The sequence below is a fragment of the Mustelus asterias genome, chromosome 5, assembly GCF_964213995.1.
Source record: "Mustelus asterias chromosome 5, sMusAst1.hap1.1, whole genome shotgun sequence".
Classification (NCBI taxonomy): Eukaryota; Metazoa; Chordata; class Chondrichthyes; order Carcharhiniformes; family Triakidae; genus Mustelus; species Mustelus asterias.
Genome location: NC_135805.1, coordinates 142,796,679 through 142,816,899, shown reverse-complemented (window position 1 = coordinate 142,816,899; position 20,221 = coordinate 142,796,679). Strand labels below are relative to the sequence as shown.

General features: G+C 44.2%; 1 protein-coding gene across 1 annotated transcript; it reads right to left on the bottom strand.

The window, feature by feature from the left end:
* Positions 1-18,636: 18,636 nt before the first annotated feature.
* LOC144494028 (G-protein coupled receptor 15-like) lies at positions 18,637-19,476 on the bottom strand. The gene has a single exon (XM_078213602.1). It carries the CDS (start codon positions 19,474-19,476, stop codon positions 18,637-18,639), a length of 840 nt encoding a protein of 279 aa, XP_078069728.1.
* Between the last annotated feature and the right edge of the window lie 745 nt (positions 19,477-20,221).

Genomic DNA, 20,221 nt, shown 5'->3' with positions numbered 1-20,221 from the left:
GTGTATCAGATAGTAACCAATCTATTAATTCGAATATTTTAACCGATCAATACTCGGAAGGAAATCATGGTTGTGTTCTTGTGTTCCTGACTGTTTCCTTTCCCGAAATAAAATTCTGAAAGAGCCTTTTAACACACACATTGTTATTGTGTAAGGGATTGTACATTGATACAGGTCTAGTCTATGTTGACCAGTTCTACCGAAGTAAGTTAAGCAGGGGAAGGAAGGAGGAGGGCATTAGGCGAAAGATCTGTAAACAACGGCCACAGATAAAAGAATAATTGGAAACAACATAGAATTGACCGACTTTGAAATGTCAAGACCAGGAGATTAATCAACCTGAGGCAAACTTAATCCGGAGATCAAAACAAATCATAGAATCTCTATATTGCAGAAGGACGCTATTTAGTCTATTGAATCTGCACCAATCCCCACAGAGAATCTTACCCAAACCCACCGGCTCGTCCTATGTGAGGCAGCAGATCTAACCACTGTGGCACCACACTGCATTTGTATGGACAGGATTAATGAACACGCCTACGACGGTTTCCGCCGGGTGCTCCGATTTCATCTAAGAATCCAATGACGTGCAGGTTAGGTGGATAGGCCATGTTAAATTGCCCCTCAGTTTCTTAAGATTTGTAGATTAAGGAGGGTTAACGGGGTAAATGCTTGGGTCTACACGGATGAAGTGGGGTGATTCTCGGTAAGATGATCTGCCTGAGAGTCGGGGGAGACGCGATTCAAATGGTCACTGGCCTGCAATGCAGAGGTTCTGCGCAACAGGATTGGCATACACTGAATTGCTTATTTCTGTTCATTCCCATCAGAACTCTGTGGGATTTGCAATTCTTTATTTCCCAAATATTATCACTTGATTTCCAGGTTCAGACAGAAATATTCCCATGCTAAACTCTCAGATGTTTCAGTTCTGTGATTGATTCGTTATTTCACAATCTCTCCACCTCCTCCATGTATCGGAGCATTTGGACATTTTACCAGACGTTGGTGGACCATTTCATTCTCTCGTGACATTTCCATGTGAATGATTCGGCATAGAGATACAAAATAAATCACACTTTACACTATAAATCAAAGAAACAATACAGAGCTGAATTCAAACAGCCCTCCGCCCCCCCCCCTCCCCCCCCCCCCCCCCCCCCCCACAACCTCGCACCACCACATCCTGTCAGTGTAAACATCCCTCACAATTCCACAGTGCGGAAATGTCAGCTTCTCCCACATTTCCTCAATGCAACTGTTGACAACCATTTTCAGGATGAGGAAAGTCGATTCTAATTGCCAGATTCGAGCACAGATTGAGCAGACTTATTCAGGGTTCAAAACGACTGAGGCCTGAATTGTCCTTTCGTTGCCAATGCACATACTCAGTGGGGGCTGGAGGCGGTCGTAAAACGTGAGTCCACAGAAAGATTGTGAAGGAACATTGGCAAATAACATCAAGGGAAAGCCACAGGTGTATAAAATCCAGAACGAGGGTGGGGACATAGGACCATAGGAACTGGCGTGCAATATGATAGGGCAGATGATCCACTTCAGTGGGGTATAAATTTGTTGCCGAAATGCCGGGATAGCTTGAATAAACGCCGAAAATGCGCCTGGGAGGCAGGAGGCATTCTATGGGTTGGTTATTTTTTTTGTACATGTTTTCAAATCTGTTTTAACAGATAAGTAAATCACAGAAGGTGAAAGGAATTATTTTTAAACATTTTTTACAACTTTGTCATGGCAATTATTTGCATTAAAAAGTCCGTTCATGTATATGAAAGTGTATATCTGTGTCTGGAGTGAATTCCAGCATTTGGATTTTGCAATATATTTTTAGCAGTTTTGAACCTTACTTTAAGAGTTCCTCTGATGCAACGTTGATCCTTGTGTAACTCGGCTAGTTTAAAAGCTTCAGGGAAGGGTTATCCCTTAAGATGACACATGCAAGCCTCCTGACACGTTGATCCTTATGCAACTTGGCTATTTCAAATGCTTTAGAAAATGTAATGATATGTGAGTAGAGAATGCCCTAATTCTATTGAGACGCAGGCTGATACGTGTTAGGGTAGGGCTATTGGGAATCACGATGCAGCAGAGGCTCAGTCAATATGACTAAAATTTGTGATCGGAGCAGTTCAAATCTGTAGTTCATTCTGTTCAACAACTGGTAATCTGGGAAAACGGATTTTAGTGAAATAAGAAAGGATTTGGCTCAGGTAGAGTGGGAACAGCTACTAACGAGAAAATCTCCAGAACAGCAGTAGGGGGAAGGAGGCGGGGAGGGGGGCACTCAAAAAGGAAACGGGGAAGGTGTAAGCCCAACATGTTCCCTCTGGAGTGGAGGTAGAAGTAACATGTCCAGGGAACCATGAGTGGCCAGATATATGCAGGAAACAGTGAGAAGGAGAAGGACGTTTCAAAAGTTCAAGGGGAGCAAATCAGTGGAAGCACCAGTGAAGTGTAGAAATTGCAGTTTGGAGCTTAAGAAAGCAATTAGGAAAGCAAAGAGTGGATATGAGAAAGCTGTGGCTTGTAAAAGTAGGGAAATTCCCAAGATATTATATAAGTTTATCAATGGGAACAGGATACGAGGGAAGAGGAGCGCCCATTAGGGTCCAAGGGGGCAATCTGTGGGTGGAGCCAGAGGATATTGCCAGAGTGTTGAATGAAGACTTCACATCCGTCTTCACCAGAAAGAATGAGGCCTGGTAGCGGGAGAGAGTCTCAAATAGATCACTCAACGCTCAGGGTTGGTCCTCGCATCAAACGGGAGATGGCTTCTGTCAAACCCAGTGTCTCTCTCCGACGAACAAAAGAAAAACATCCATTCTTATACATTTTTCAAACATCTACACAGCCCATCACGGCTGGACCTTATCCAATAATAGTGATTAGAGATTGCATACAGCAGTCACATTTCGAATGAAAAAGGCATTACGTTTAAGATGGGCTTGTGCGTGATCAGCTCGTGGTCTCATGGACTCGACTCATGGTACCTCATCAATATTATCTTTCTTTCTCCCATCTGGAGTCATTGAGTGTACAATACTCCTTGTCCAGTGGGCCTCCTTATCATCTCCCATGACTGCCCTCCCTAATCCTCCGTGTCTGGATTTCATTCGACACCTCAGATCAGAGACTGGTACCAGTCAGCAATATATATGGTCTATTGTGCGCAAGCTTGCGCTCAAGCCAGCTAATGGTGTTCAAGAATGTGGCTAAAAGCTAACATCCATCTTGTGTCGTTTTACTATTCTGAGCTCCTGTTAATATGGTGGAGTTTTCATGCATGCCCTTTGTGATCGTATAACGGTAAATTCATACATATTTATTATATATTATTAATTCCTACTAATATAAATTGCTATACAGGTACCTTTGAATATAAATTTGTTATACAGGCACTGAAACGAAGGATACTACTTCCTCTAAACCTATTCTTTGAATCTCCTTGCAACAATCCCCCCTTCCGGTAAGAGACTGACCCCACCAGCCCCCGAAACCGAAGTTTGATAGGAAGATTAAAAATTTGCATCGCCCAGTATTCCCTGCCTCATTGTGCTTCAGTCAATGATTTCAGAAATAATGGTCGGTTATATTAAATTGAATTGGTCCGAATTATCCTGCCCGCCATGTTGAGTCATGTCCCTTAAGGCTTTAGCAGTGGCCCTCGTCCTTTTGTGTTGCCGGTATTTCTTGCAGGACTGGCAAGCGATAATGCCCCATGCAAGGACTAGTCGTAGTTGTAGGCATCCTATTATGTGTGAAATGATTCAAATCCAAGGGTGTACATTAACATTCAGTCCCCAATCCCACACTCTCTGCCACTAGCTTTCTTTCTGCAATACTATTTCGGTGTTCTTTTTAAAGTCTAATTTTTTTGTTTGCAGCTGGTGGCATAGTTTAACTGAGTGTCCAGCTTTAAATCTTAGCTCTCTCAGAGTTTCTGCTAGGTGTGGGATAGGGGCCAGTTCTGGTTCTTTATAGTCTTGGAAGGTATCATGAGGGTGTCTGTGACATTGATAGCCTCTATGGTTCGACGCCTAACTTAATGATCCTAGCTAGGTTTATAGTGACAGGCCGAAGGGGAGTAAAACAAAAGTTGGATTGGGGGATCATACATAACAGGACATGATAAGGATAGGAGGTCATGGTGGGCAAGACACAGTATCTGCCCTTGCCCGCATACATTATGCGGGAAAAGTGCTCAGAGGCTGCCTCGACCTCCAGGACACATCCTTCAGTACAGGTGAAGCCACATTCGTCCATGTCTTCCTGTCCCACAAGGTGGGGGCACACGGTAATATCACCCCTCTGCTTACACCCCACAAGGGAGACTCCGTAGAAGGACGTGTCCCTATGTATGGCTGCTGTCTCTGTCAGGTGATAACGGAGGGAGGTATTTTCTCACACTACCCCGATGTTTTCCAGCTGGAACAAGGGAAAAGGTCCTGAGCCCAGTGTAATGATAGGGATCATCAGAACCATCCCGACCCCAGAGGCCTCGCTCATCCCACAATCAGGGACTACTGGGTGTACTCTGGTGAGGTCTTTGAGGGTGCATTTTTCCAACGTCCCTGTCCGTCTGGCTATCTGTGCCAGGCGGGAGCTGTCAATCCAATCAGGTAACTTCCCCCTTTGGATCTGACTGAGATTGTGTCTCATCTGTCCCACCATCCATAGGCCGCATGCATGACAAGGTTGCCCCTGTTGTAATGGTGCAGTGTCCTCCCTTTCTCTCTCTACCAGGTGTTAATCGTGCGAGCATGGGACTCCAGCGCTGTTATTGCACCTAATTGGATATCCATACCCGCTTCCCCCAAAGTTGCTTGTGTCTCTTGTGTTTCCTCCGATCGTTTTAGCAGATCCCTCATGACCAATTTAAGCTGTTCCACCTTCTCATTTAACCCCTCTATGTCCAATAAATTCACGAGAGAGGATCCTGTGGTTACCCCTGTGAGCACGTCACCAAATGTTTCTCTTTTCTTCCTCTGTCCCTGAACTCTAGAGGTCCCCATGGCGTCGGCAGCCTGTCTCATAACAATTTTACTTAACGAAACATACATGCTTTTGGATTGTTCTGAACGGTAATCCAGCATTTGAATTGCAGAAATATTGATCAGGACAGGCACAAACTCATGTTCCACATTATCATACCAAATTTCTCCTTCATTTAAAAATACAATCCCGTTCTCCGGTCCCATAAAAACCATGGGACATGGCAATATTGCTGGTGAGGGAGTCGGAGTGGATGGTGGAGTAGTAGGAGGGGGAAAACAAACATACAGGGACAGTGCCGCTGCATCCGTCTCCTCCTGATATCTGCCTACTCCGAGTCCCTTCTTGGGCAGTTGGGATGGGCCGAGCCCAGGTGCACGTATAATTCCAAAAACACATCCATCCTTTTTCCGCACTTCCCTGTGGTCCACACAACCGGTGGTCCCATCGGAAGTACATTTGACACACATGCGATCCTTGCCCGGATAAACTTGTAACCAAGCATTAAAATAAGTCCCATCTTTCGTCCAGTCTTTTCCTGCCGGAATGCAGATTCCGTCGGTGAAGTCGTACAATGCACCATAGCCCATGGGATTTCGGCCCGCCAAGGTCTGTTGTATTTGAAGAATCGGGTCGACTTCATTCTGCGGGGGTGTTTCTGAAGAGACTCCGAGGACGATACGTCCGCAAAGCCGAAGTACCCATTTGTATTTCATGACCTATGGGTTTAAAACAAAAGCAGCCTAGGGCACCATGAATTAGAAATCGATACTATTAATTTAATTCCTTCCATGCGATCTCATGCCCCACGGGTAAAAGGAGAGAATCTGATTTAGGTTAGGGAGGCCTTAACCTTTCTATCTCTTCAGGTGGCTCCGGCAAGCGGCGCCTTGGTCGAGTCCACAATATTTCCTATTTAAAAATAACGTACACCCCATATAAAAGAAAAATAAATGTGAACGCCCAATTGCAATGTGTTCAGAGCACTAACCCACGCCTGGTAACGTTCAGTATACCAGGCGGTTTCCCGTATCGGGACCATGGTGGGCTCAGCCATTATCCTTTGGATTATAACTCTTCAGTTTTCATATCAATAGAAGCACAAGTGTCACTGGTCATAATGATGTCGTAGGGTCCGGTCCATTTGTGTGCCAACCTTACTTGTTCAGGGGTCACTCTCACTAATACTCTGTCCCTGCTGCTGAAGGGGGAGGGAGAGGAGCCGAAGGTCGTGATGCATATAGGTACTGCTGACATAGGTAGGAAGAGGGAAGGGGTCATGAAAAGAGAATATAGGGAGTTAGGTAGACAGCTGAGAAAGAGGAATGCAAAGGTAGTAATCTCGGGATTGCTGCCTGTGCCGCGGGAGAGTGAGAACAGGAATCGGTGGAGAATGAATGCGTGGCTGAGGGACTGGAGCAAGGGACAAGGATTTGGGTACTTGGATCATTGGGACCTCTTTAGGGGCAGGTGTGACCTGTTTAAAAAAGACGGGTGGCACTTGAATCCCAGGGGGACCAATATCCTGGCGGGAAGGTTGGCTAAGGCTACTGGAGAGACTTTAAACTAGAAAGGTTGGGGGGAGGGAATCGAAATGAGGGGACTGAGAGCGAGGAGGTTAGCTCGCAAATAGATAAGGAATGTAAACAGGGTAAGAGGGAGGTTAGGCGAGTGATGGAGAAGGGAAGTGCTCAGGCTGAAGGTCTGAGATGTGTCTATTTTAATGCCAGGAGTGTAGTGAATAAAGTGGATGAGCTTAGAGCGTGGATTGCTGCTTCGAATTGTGATGTGGTGGCCATTACGGAGACTTGGATGTCTCAGGGACAGGACTGGGTGCTTCAGGTGCCGGGTTTTAGATGTTTCAGGAAGGACAGGGAGGGAGGCAAGAGAGGGGGGGGAGTGGCACTGTTGATCAGGGATAGTGTCACGGCTGTAGAGAAGGTGGACGCCGTGGAGGGATTGACTACGGAGTCTCTGTGGGTGGAGGTGAGGAACAGGAAGGGGTCGGTAACGTTGCTGGGTGTTTTCTATAGGCCGCCCAATAGTAACAGAGATGTTGAGGAGCAGATGGGGAAACAGATCCTGGAGAGATGTAGGAATAACAGAGTTGTCGTGATGGGAGATTTTAATTTCCCAAACATAGATTGGAATATCCCTAGGGCTAGGGGTTTGGATGGAGAGGAGTTTGTTAGGTGTGTCCAGGAGAGTTTCCTGACACAGTATGTGGATAAGCCTACTAGAGGAGAGGCTGTACTTGATCTGGTGCTGGCTAATGAACCTGGACAGGTGGAGGATCTCTCAGTGGGTGAGCATCTTGGGGATAGCGATCATAATTCTATCTCCTTCACGATAGCATTGGAAAGAGATAGGATCAGGCAGGCTAGGAAAGTGTTTCTCTGGAGTAAAGGGAAATACAGTGTCATCAGGGAGGAAATTAGACGGGTAAATTGGAAGGAGGCATTCTTGGGGAAAAGTACCGAAGGAAAGTGGAGGATTTTCAAGGAATGTTTGTCTGGAGCTCTGCATGACAACGTTCCGATGAGACAGGGGGGTGTTGGTAGGGTACGGGAACCGTGGTGCACGAAGGTTGTGATGAACCTGGTGAATAAGAAAAGAGAGGTGTACAGAAGGTTCAGAGAGCTAGGAGGTATTAAGGATTTAGAGGAGTATACGGGATGTAGGAAGGAGCTTAAGAAGGAAATTAGGAGAGCGAGAAGGGGTCATGAGAAGGCCTTGGCGGGTAAGATTAAGGAGAATCCCAAGGCTTTCTACAAATATGTCAAGAGTAAAAGGATGAGATGTGAAGGCATAGGACCCTTAAAAGGTGAAGGGGGAAAAGTTTGTGCGGAACCGTTAGAAATGGCGGAGCTGCTTAATGAATACTTTACCTCGGTATTCACGGTGGAAAGGGATCTGGGTGGTTGTACTGCTGGTTTGCGGTGGACAGAAAGGATCGAGCATGTGGACATAAAGAAAGAGGATGTGTTGGAACTATTGAATGGCATCAAGGTTGGTAAGTCGCCGGGACCGGATGGGATGTACCCCAGGTTACTGTGGGAGGCGAGGGAGGAGATTGCGGAGCCTTTGGCGATGATCTTTGCATCGTCGATGGAGACGGGAGAGGTTCCGGAGGATTGGAGGATTGCAGATGTGGTCCCTATATTCAAGAAAGGGAACAGGGACAGCCCGGGAAATTACCGACCGGTGAGTCTAACCTCAGTGGTTGGTAAGTTGATGGAGAGGATCCTGAGAGACAGGATTTATGATCATCTAGAGAAGTTTAGTATGATCAAAGGTAGTCAGCACGGCTTTGTCAAGGGCAGGTCGTGCCTTACAAGCCTGGTTGAGTTCTTTGAAAATGTGACCAAACACATTGACGAAGGAAGAGCGGTGGATGTGGTCTATATGGACTTCAGCAAGGCGTTCGATAAGGTCCCCCATGCAAGACTTCTTGAGAAAGTGAGAGGGCATGGGATCCAAGGGGCTGTTGCCTTGTGGATCCAGAACTGGCTTGCCTGCAGAAGGCAGAGAGTGGCTGTGGAGGGGTCTTTCTCTGCATGGAGGTCAGTGACCAGTGGAGTGCCCCAGGGATCTGTTCTGGGACCCTTGCTGTTTGTCATTTTCATAAATGACCTGGATGAGGAAGTGGAGGGATGGGTTGGTAAGTTTGCTGACGACACCAAGGTAGGTGGTGTTGTGGATAGTTTGGAGGGATGTCAGAAGTTGCAGCGAGACATAGATAGAATGCAAGACTGGGCGGAGAAGTGGCAGATGGACTTCAACCCGGATAAGTGTGTGGTGATCCATTTTGGCAGATCCAATGGGATGAAGCAGCAGTATAATATGAAGGGTACCATTCTTAGCAGTGTAGAGGATCAGAAGGACCTTGGGGTCCGGGTCCATAGGACTCTTAAATCGGCCTCGCAAGTGGAGGATGCGGTCAAGAAGGCGTACGGCGTACTGGCCTTCATTAATCGAGGGATTGAGTTTAGGAGTCGGGAGATAATGCTGCAGCTTTATAGGACCCTGGTTAGACCCCACTTGGAGTACTGCGCGCAGTTCTGGTCACCTCATTACAGGAAAGATGTTGAAGCCATTGAAAGGGTGCAGAGGAGATTTACAAGGATGTTGCCTGGATTGGGGGGCATGCCTTATGAGGATAGGTTGAGGGAGCTTGGTCTCTTCTCCCTGGAGAGACGAAGGATGAGAGGTGACCTGATAGAGGTTTACAAGATGTTGAGAGGTCTGGATAGGGTAGACTCCCAGAGGCTATTTCCAAGGGCTGAAATGGTTGCTACGAGAGGACACAGGTTTAAGGTGCTGGGGGGTAGGTACAGAGGAGATGTCAGGGGTAAGTTTTTCACTCAGAGGGTGGTGGGTGAGTGGAATCGGCTGACGTCGGTGGTGGTGGAGGCAAACTCGTTGGGGTCTTTTAAGAGACTTCTGGATGAGTACATGGGATTTAATGGGATTGAGGGCTATAGATAGGCCTAGAGGTGGGGATGTGATCGGCGCAACTTGTGGGCCGAAGGGCCTGTTTGTGCTGTGGCTTTCTATGTTCTATGTTCTAAGTACAGCTGCTTGCATTCCATCATTTTCCTCACAGAAAATGTGGAATGGTTTGGTGACGTCAGGCAATCCCAAAGTTGGTGGTGTCACAAAGTCTGCTTCAAATCTGAGAGAGCCGATGCTTCTGCATCTCCCTCCTCTATCTTCTCCTGGCTAGCCATTCCTCCCTTTATCAAATCCAAATCTTCCAAAAATGTCCTACAATCGCTAAAAAGCCTTCGATATGTGTTTTACCCATTTTTTGGTGAAAAGCCTTTGTACAATCTTTTTTCCCAAATTCTATAACCTAATAACATATTTGAAACAGAAATCAAACCTTTCAATTTGATCCCAGGCCATAGCTTGTTTTGATTGTTTGTTCTTGTCTTAAATAACATCATTTTATTAAGGTAACTTGCTTACAGCACATTTTCTTATCTCAGAAAACAGTGTTGTGGGCTTTCAACTGCCCATTAGTGTCTATCTTATCTCTTCTTTCTTTTAAGGAAACTTTGTTCCTTCATCCATAGCTACCACCTGAACTGCATTCTACTTCCTAGAATCCCTTCAAATGTCTCTCTTGGGTCCAAAGAATCCCACTTTTGATTCTGCCCTCCTCTGTTTACTATCAGCTCCACTATAAATATCTTACATTACCCTGTTCATTTTCTTTTCTCATTTATTCCACTGAACTATTTCCCTCATCTATAATTATATTGATCTGTCAACTTGATGTTATAGGTGGGCTCTCCCTTTTAGCCTATCTGGCTCTGATACAGTTTTCAACCTTCCCATATTCAACATTTACAACAGGGTGTGTTTTGTGTTCAGAACTACCACTCCAGTTTTATCATTGATTCACTGCTTTGCATATCCATGTCACACATTTTAATTAGAATGCATTATGGCAGTATAATAATTCCCATCATTAAACACACACTCCCATTCTAACTTATGTAACTCCCCACTAAACGTTCAGTCCCCTTTCTGTTAGATTTTTGATTTTATATCTTAAAATTACTGCAAGCCCTAAAACACAAAGATCCATCCTGTCTGGGACAGAATGGGTTAATTCTCTGATTGTTTCATCAGGCGCAGAGTAAATTCACTCAGATGGACATCATCACTTCAAACACTCCAGAATAATTCTTTCCATTTATCTTTTCATTGTCGGTTCTGTCAAGAATACATTTTCAAATTTAACAAAAAGCCTGATCCAGATTAATCCAAAATAAGATTTATTTTTACCACTTTTAAATATCCCTACTAAATTAAGGCTTTTACACTTTCTTACAATCTCTTCAGTTTAAGCTCAAAATTTGCATGATTAATTATTTCTACAGCTCTGCCTCTGCAACCAACACGGCAAACATAAAATCAAGTCAACTGTGTGCTGAAATTGTTAACTCTCCTTCCAACTTTTCAGGCGTAACGCAACGCCATCTTGAAATTGATTTTCCTTTCCCAACATGGGAGAGCTCAAATCTCTGTCCAATTCCTATTGTTGAAAATGATCATGGCCACTAAGATTATGGAATCCTAACTCTGCCTGAATTGCACTATCGTAAAATTTCAACTGCGGAAAAGTAATTTATTGAACTCGCACACAGAAAAGCAATTCACTTTGATCTGCTATACCCTATTCCACCACATGATGCTCCAGATCGCACAATTATATCCTCTCTCTCCCCCTTTTCTATAGACAGAAAGTCAGTGCCTGCTTGTTTCTGTTAATCCTTTATTCCCCTCTTTGGTCTATAACGCTTCAGACCAACCATTTTAACCTGATTTGAGTCCCTTCTGTCTTTGCAGCGGCAATGGCGCTGGTGTCTGTTATATTGATCGGGGCAACGATGGCTACCTTAGATTCCTGGTGGTTATCTACAGGCGTTGCTCAACTTTCCAAATCATCATAATTTTTAAAAGGTACCAGCCCTGTCTTTAGTATCGCCTGGTGCGCAGGACTCAGTCTGTCACGATATAGTTGGAGGAAGGCTAGGGTCCGTCGATCGGCACTGGGCATGCCGCTATGTGCAAGGAAAGCTTCAAACTTCCTGTTCCAATATTCGTGTCCTCCTTCTCCTTTCTTTTGGGTGACCCCTATGATGGCATTCCAATTTACGGGAACCTGACCTGGGTATCAGTTATGTCGGCCTTAAAAGCCAGGAAGTCTTCCGCCTGTTGTTGGGCGTGTGCGGCCAGGTCCGCACACCAAGTTCCATCCTGGTGGGCAGCCTGCAATTGCAGCCAGTAATTTTCAGACATTTTTGTTCTAACTAGCCCCGCAAAATCCCGATTGTGGAGGTGATGGCAGACCTGCATTACTTTGAGCTTCTGCCAGGAAACTGCGTTACTACTGTGGGCCTTTAATGCAGTAATTTATCCTGCAATGCCATAGTCTCCCCAGGAGACAGGGAGATAGGTATATGTCATCCTCAACTGAGATGGTCGTGCAGGTGCCCCCGGGGCTATTCCCCGTATTCCCTGTTGGGCAGGATTCACTGGGATGTATTCAATCTTTACAGGGGCTGCTGTAATGCGTGTCTCTGGGTCATATGATGGCGGGGCGTCTCCTTCCCTAAATCTTTACTGAGCATCTCTAACGTCCTGGTTGTCCAATTTACAGCCTGGGTATGAGACGGAGCACTTAGGATTTGTTCCGTGAGTGCTGGCAACACCTGTACTGTCTGTACTGTCATAACTCACAGCTGTTGTTTTTTACTGTTAACATATGCATTTTCCTGTTCTGTCAGAATTACATGGGCACAGAGTATGCTTTTTATTCATTTTCTTTCTTTTCTGCCTTCCACCATTCCCTCTAGTGTTCTGGGGGATCGTGGGGCTTCCAACCTGATTTGATCATTTTGTCAATAGTTTTCGATTTTTCTACGCGGGTCAAGGAGTCTTTTGGCCCCCATTCGAGCTCGCTTTCGTTACTTGTAATGATTGGGTGGGACTAGAACCGTTAAAAATCCACTCTCAGAGGTCCGCACTTAGTCTGCGCTACTTGTAGTGGACACGTCTCTTGGCTAATTGTCTGTCACAAGTCACTTACTTATTCTAATACAGTAAACAATTCCTGACAATGCCTACGTCTCTTAACGAACTACCCACGGCCATTTTGTCTGCTGGCCACAGCCTGTTCACAAGTTCGGTAATTCGTCAGTTGTTGAACGCCACCTGTGTCCCGGGATAAATCTGTACTTATAATGAGTAAATATACTCACCCGGTTCTCTCATGGTACCGGTCGACTGAGGAATTTGAGTCGCGGCACCAAACTGTTAGTGGGAGAGAATCTCAAAGAAATCACTCAAAGCTCAGGGTTGGTCCTCACATCGAACGGTTTATTTTCTCCAGCGGGCAGATGGCTTCTGTTAAACCCAGTGTCCCTCTCCGACGAACAAAGGAAAAACATCCATTCTTATACATTTTTCAAACATCTACACAGCCCATCACGGCTGGACCTTGTACAATAATAGTGATTTCAGATTACATACAGCAGCCATATATCCAATGAAAAAGGCATTACGTAAGGTGGGCTTGTGCATGATCAGCTCGTGGTCGCATGGACACGACTCATGGTTCCTCATCAATATTATCTTTCTTTCTCCCATCTGGAGTCCTTGAGTGTACAATGCTCCTTGTCCAGTGGGCCTCCTTATCACCTCCCATGACTGGCCTCCCTAATCCTCCGTGTCTTGTTTTCATCCGAGACCGCAGATCATAGACTGCGACCAGTCACCAGTATCTGTGGTCTATTGTGCACAAGCTTGTGCTCAAGCCAGCTAATGGTGTTCAGGAATGTGGCTAAAAGCTAGCATCCATCCTGTGTCGTTTTACTGCCCTGAGCTCCTGTTAACATGGTGGAGTTTTCATGTATGCCCTTTGTGATCGTATAACGGTAAATTCATACATATTTATTTTACACTATTTATTCCTACTAATATAAATTGCTATGCATGTAACTTTCAATATAAATTGTCATACAGGCACCTAAACTAAGGATATTATTCCCTCTAAACTTATTCTTTAAATCTCCCTTTAACAAGGATGATGGTATGGAACTCAGGCAGAGAGACTGTGAGGTTCTTGAACAAATCGACAGAGGGAAGGATTAGGTATTGGATGTGATGGCAGCCTTAAAAGTGGATTAATCTCCACGACAAGGTGGATTGTGCCCTAGGCTGCTGTGGGAGGCAAGAGAGGAGATTGCAGGGGCTCCGATCCAATTCTTAAATTCCCCTCTGGCCACAGATGACTGGAGAACAGCTAATGTGGTTCTCTTATTTAAGAAGGGTTGTAGAGCTAAAGCAGGGAAATACAGAGGATTGAGTGTCAGGTCACTGGTAGGCAAACTATTGGAAAATCCTCTGAAGGAGAGCATCTATCTCCACTTGGAGAGGCAAAGCTTGATCAAGGATATTCAGGATGGCTTCGCAAGAGGGAGTCATGCCGAATAAATCTGACTTTTTTCTTAACGATGAGACCAGGTTTTTAGACAAGCGTAGCACAGTCGTTTAAGTTTGCATGGATTTCAGCAAAGTCCACATGGGAGATGTGTAAAGGAGGTAAATGCACATGGGATTCAGGGTAGTTTGAACAAAGTGGAATCGAAATTGGCCCAGTTGTAAAAGGTGGTGACATAAGGCTTCTTCAGTGACTGGAAGCGAGTGCCAGTGGCTTACTATAGGGATCTGTGTTGGGCCCCCTATTATTTGGCATTTATATAACGAACGTACATGACTATGTGCACGGTGGCCGGGGGGTGGTGGTAGGATTGACAAGTTTGCGGCTGACACAATGATTATCCAGGTGGTTAACAGTGAGACGGAGTGTCTTGGGAAGGTGTATAGATGGAACTGTCAAATGGGTCGATAAGCGGCAGATGGAAGTTAACTCTAAAACGTGTGGGGGAACACACTTTGGGAGGAATATTTGACAAGGAAGTGCTCAGTGAATGGTAGGACACCAGGAAATTCTATGGGACAAAGGGGCCTTGGCGTGCTTGTCCAAGATCTCTTAAGGCAGAAGGACGTGTTAGTAGCGTGGTGAAAAAGTTATATGGGATACTTCTCTTTATCAATGGAGACTTCGATGACAAAAGCAAGTAAGCTTTGTTGGATTTGGATTGAACTTTGGTGAGGCCACAGCGAGAGTAATGTTTTAGTCGGAACGATGTGATTGCACTGAAGGAGGTGCAGAGGAGATTAAACAGGATGCTGCCTGGGATGGAATACTGAAATTATGACGAGAGATTAGGTAGGCTTGGTTTGTGTTCGTTGGAGAAGGGAGACTTAGGAGCGACCTGATCGAGGTGTACAAGATTACAAGGGGTATAAACAGAGTGGATAAGGAACAGCTGTTCCCCTTGGTTAAAGGGTCAGTCACGAGTGGACATAGGTCCAAGGTGAGGACAGGACGTTTAGGGGGGATGTGAGGCAAAACATTTTTACTCAGAGGGTTTGGAATGGACTGCCTGGAAGAGTAGTTGAGGCGGGTTGCCTCATAACGTTAAAAGAGTATCTGGATGAGCACTTGGCACACATGACATTCAGGGCTATCCGCCAAGAGCTGGCAGACGGGGTTAGGTGGGTGGTCAGTTGTTTCTAACGTGTCGGTGCAGACTCGATGGGCCGAAGGGCCTCTTCTGCACTGTCTCATTCGATGATTCTATGGAACAGCAAAAACAATTTGCACGTGCATATTACGTAAGTATTCACATGAATTGCCACATAAACTGGCAACATTTCTATGTAAAATTAGCATAACACTTGGAACTTGACATAGACAACAAAAGCGTATTTTTTACAACAATGATTGCATCGTCATCATTCGACTTTTAATTCCAGATTTTCATTAAATTTAAACTTAAGCAGCTATCTCGGCCGGATGTCAAAGAGGCTCTTAGATCTGGCTCTGGGTATTCGGTCCAGTGACAAAATCACTGAGCCACAAGCCCGCTAATGAGCTTTGAGAGAGGAAATGTACTGTCCTCGCCCTTAATGTTACTCCAGACCCACAGCAATGTGGTTGCCTCTCAGATCTCTTCTGAATTGGGGAGCAGTTAGAGGCGAGCAATAAATGCTGACCCAGCCAGCGGCGCTCACGTCCCGTAAAATGAGAAATTTTTAAAAATGTCACGTTCTCATGAGCATAACAATCATCAGAGACGGAAACTCATGACTGCAATGTATTTGTTTTTCAATTAAACTGGAAGCAGCGAATATCTCACGACGTCAGGGCAAAAAATATCGGTAGAACCGGTGACAGGAAAGACAACTTATAAAGACAATGGAAAATATAATTAATATTTTGTGTGCAGATATCTCTTAACATGACTATATATATATATATATATATATATATATATATATATATATATATATCACTTAAAATGACCGTGGCAAATATCACTTAAAATTTGATAAATGGGCGTTCAATTAGAGTAACATTGATCTCGTTGCAGAAACGCAGTGAATTCGACAACAACATGGAAATGACACAACTGGCTTTAATTGACGGCAGAAATCTCTACAGCAAGTATCGTCTGAGGCAGCAAGACAAAACTTCACACAAAATCATTGCAGAATAAATCGACTTCAAAAATCCACGCTTTTGCCTCTCTGCTGACAAGAGTTTGCATGGTTCACACTGGACATTCTGATTCGCTCTCGGAACTGAGAAATCTCCACTGTGTTACGCAGAGAACAGCTGTTTACATCACATGAAGTCACATTATGTGCAGAGACGCATCATGCCTCAGAATTTAAGGTTCTTTAAAAATCAGGAGTGATAAATCAACTAGAACATAGAACAGTACAGCACAGAACAGGCCCTTCGGGCTACGTTGTTGTGCCGAGCTTTGTCTGAAACCCAGATCAAGCTATTTCCTCCCTATCATCCCGAAATACTCCATGTGCCTATCCAATAGCTTCTTAAATGTTCCGAAAGTTTCTGACTCCACTATCACTGCAAGCAGTCCATTCCACACCCCAACCACTCTCTGAGTAAAAAGACTACCTCGGACATCCTTCCTATATCTCCCACCATGAACCCTATAGTTATGCCCCCTAGTTACCACTCCATTCACCCGAGGAAATAGTCTTTGAACGTTCACTCTATCTATCCCCCTCATCATCTTATAAACCTCTATCAAGTCTCCTCTCAACCTCCTCCGCTCCAAAGAGAAAAGCCCAAGTTCCCTCAACCTTTCCTCATAAGACCTACCCTCCAAACCAGGCAGCATCCTGGTAAATCTCCTTTGCACTCTTTCCAGTGTCTCCACATCCCTCTTATAGTGAGGTGACCAGAATTGCACACAATATTCCAAATGTGGTCTCACCAAGGTCCTGTACAGTTGCAGCATAACCCTTCGGCTCTTAAACTCAAAGCCCCTGTTAATGAACGCCAACACACTATAGGCCTTCTTCACGGCTCTATCCACTTGAGGTAATTAATCCAAAGCGACAAAAATGCACGGTTTCCAAGAGGAAATTAAACTTGGAATGAATCAGGAAACAAAAAAACACGTCACTAAAATCGGTTGAATTTCCTACAGCTTACATTCTATATAAAACCTTCCAGAATCTCTAAGATTCTTGTAAGTACGGCTCTCCGAATCAATTACATGTTCTCGAGCAGAGAGATAAAACAATTTAGCTACAGTAAAGCGAGCAATTAACACATTACCGGCGAGACACATCCCTGCGCCCCCTCTGTCCATGGGCAGTCTCAATTTCGTTGCCATAAATGCAAGTAATAAGGTTGCATTATGAAGCTACTGCGCCACATACCTCACCTCGTGTCTCAAAAGCTTTTCACTATCTACCAAGAGAAATCGATTAATGCCGCCCACGTCGCTGCATAAGTACAGTTCAAATAACATTCCAGAAGGTGGACAACATTTTGCACAAGGCAGAGGTTCACCTGTTTCCATAGCTAACCATTTCCTGGGGACATTGTATACAGCCTGAGTGGGAGCTTATTGCCTAGGGGACGCCACTCGGCGTCGGACCTGACTGATTAGGACTCTCCCGATCTTTCCATCTGCCATTGGCATGTGTTGGAAACATTTTTAACACGGTTTTGAGAATGAATTCCATAAGAGCTCCATGAACTCTTTGGAAAAATCAATATTAAAAACGTTACTGTGCATAGAAGACATCCTTTACGTTCCCCCCAATTGTCTGAAGGAACTTTGTGATCGAAGCTGCACTCTCCATCAAATCCATGCTGTAACTGTGTGTTTCTGATTACGGGCCAGTGCAGAAAGAGTTGTATTCTCTCTGGACTTTACTTGACCTCGCAGTTTATAATATTGTAAAACGACTTTTACTTCATCACTCATTCTCTATCTGCCCGGTGAGTGTTTGATAGTACACGGTAAAATAATCATTTTTGTAACGTCAGCTGCTCAGGGATTTCTGGAAGTACAAAATGTACAACGACCCGTTCACTGCAAATTCATTGCGTTAAAATGCAGTGAAATTCTTTAATGTGGCTGGATCACTGAAGGCTCTGCTTTAACCAATGTGTCCTGAATTTATTCGGCATGCATTTGAGAGAGTTTGAAAACATAAACTTGTCTGCCCGGCAATATGCTCATTATTGTCTGTGTGTGTGTGTGTGTGTGTGAGAGAGAGAGAGAGAGAGAATGTGTCTGTGTATGTTGTGTGTGCATGTGTTTGACTGGATGTGTGTATATGCAAGAGGGAGAGAGAGAGGGAAATCAAGATAGCCTGATGTCGCAGAAAATAGTAGGCCTGATAGCTGTTGTGCACTTAAGGAAAAAACATGATGTTGCAGAGAGAATATTGTGTAGTTATCTATTCGACAGCCCCACATTATTTACCTGCCTTTTGGTGAAGCAAATGAACTCTGGCGTTCAATCGGTGCATCAACTACTTAGAAATGAGAAGAGGCAGAATATGAAGAAGGAATATACAACAGCATGGGATAGCCGTTAACCGCTAATGATTGCATTCAAAAATGACCAGTGATTTCATATTGCATTCATTGATGCAACTGTTGGCTTAAAAATGACATTCAAATGTTTTTCCAACGAAAGTCTTGTCCCTGTGCTAAGACAACTTGACTTGTTCATTACTTATTTTCGTAATTAATGTACACGGATATTTAACCACATTCACAAACTGCTCTCTGAATTTCGACTGTGTCACCCCATAAATAAATGTGTTTGTGCAACAACTTAGATCCAGTAACATGGCTCCGACACTGCCAGCGATGGAGAGTGGACTACTGTAACCAGTGGGATTTGTTCCTGTAATGCGGTAATACAAAAAATATATGACATATGTCATCCACAGAGTGATGAAGCTGCCGGATATGGTGAAGAGTAAAATCATAGATCTCCGTCTGCTCTCCATCTCAGGATCAACGTTATTTTCTCCCTTCCGTTGGCCTGTCAGACTTTTTCGAACCTGACTAGCCACTAAAATGTGCCTAACCGTAAGCGTGTTGATAAACAAGATTAAAGCAAATGGAAGCATAGGGTTTAAAATCATATCAAACCAGTCATAGCCTATCCATCCGGGCTCTGTGTAGTAACTTGTTTTTGCAGCACAGTAGAAAGGCACATTGTTGATGATCTCATAGGGTTCATTGGTAAAGTAAAGAGGAACGTTTTTTGCACAAAACAGAACAGAGCCTGTCGCGATGATAATACCTGCAGTTTTCTTAGTACAATATTTATCTTTAAGCTTCTGGCAACAGATGGCAACAAATCGATCAAATGAGAAAGCGATGGTGAACCATACAGAGCAATCTATGGATACACGAGTGGTGGCGTAAAGAACACTGCACACTGGTGTAATATCGAGGAAAGACCCACTGAAATAATGATAATTGATCTGCCTCAATATAACATCATTGATAATGATCATTAAATCTGCAACTGCCATGGCTACCAGGTAGCGAGTGGTGCAATTTGAGAGGCCACACTTTCCCCGGGATAGGATTGTAATCGCCATGAAATTAACTGAAAGATAGAAAGTGAGAAACATACTGGGTATTAATGAACAAAATCTATGTGTGTTTCGCCGAGCAGCTCAGACAGATTTTTAGTCATAGACTGGACGAGAGAATATCACATCATCCTTAGACGTTTGGCCCTCATCATTCCATTCAACAATTTGCACAGCCTTCATTTATTCTTCCCTTTTATTTGCACGTTTTGGTTTTAGTGCATTTATTAATACTGTTTTACTTTATTTATCACAACAACTGTTGCTCATTTTGCATTTCTATCCTCCTCCAGAAATGTCATTTGTTGCTTTACTTTTCCCATTACACTCGTTTAAGCATTTGCAACAATTGTTTCATTTAGTCTCTTCTTCCTTCCACCTTATCACAGAGTTTTATTTAGCAAATATCGTTTTGAAACCAAATTAATTTTAAACTATTCAGATCACTGAAAAATGTTCACCTCTCGGTATTATCACATTTGTTGCATAAAACGTTAAATGGGCACTTGTGTTACTGTTGCCTATCATTATTACTTCAACAGCATTTGATGTAGTAATGTCTTGATTTGTACTCCGTCCGTTAATCAAACTTCTTCTCGTTCTGATTGGGTACCAAAGTCTACAAATGAATCTTTGTAGATGTTACTTTCTGAACGGAATTTCGGCCTATTTTTGAAAGTTG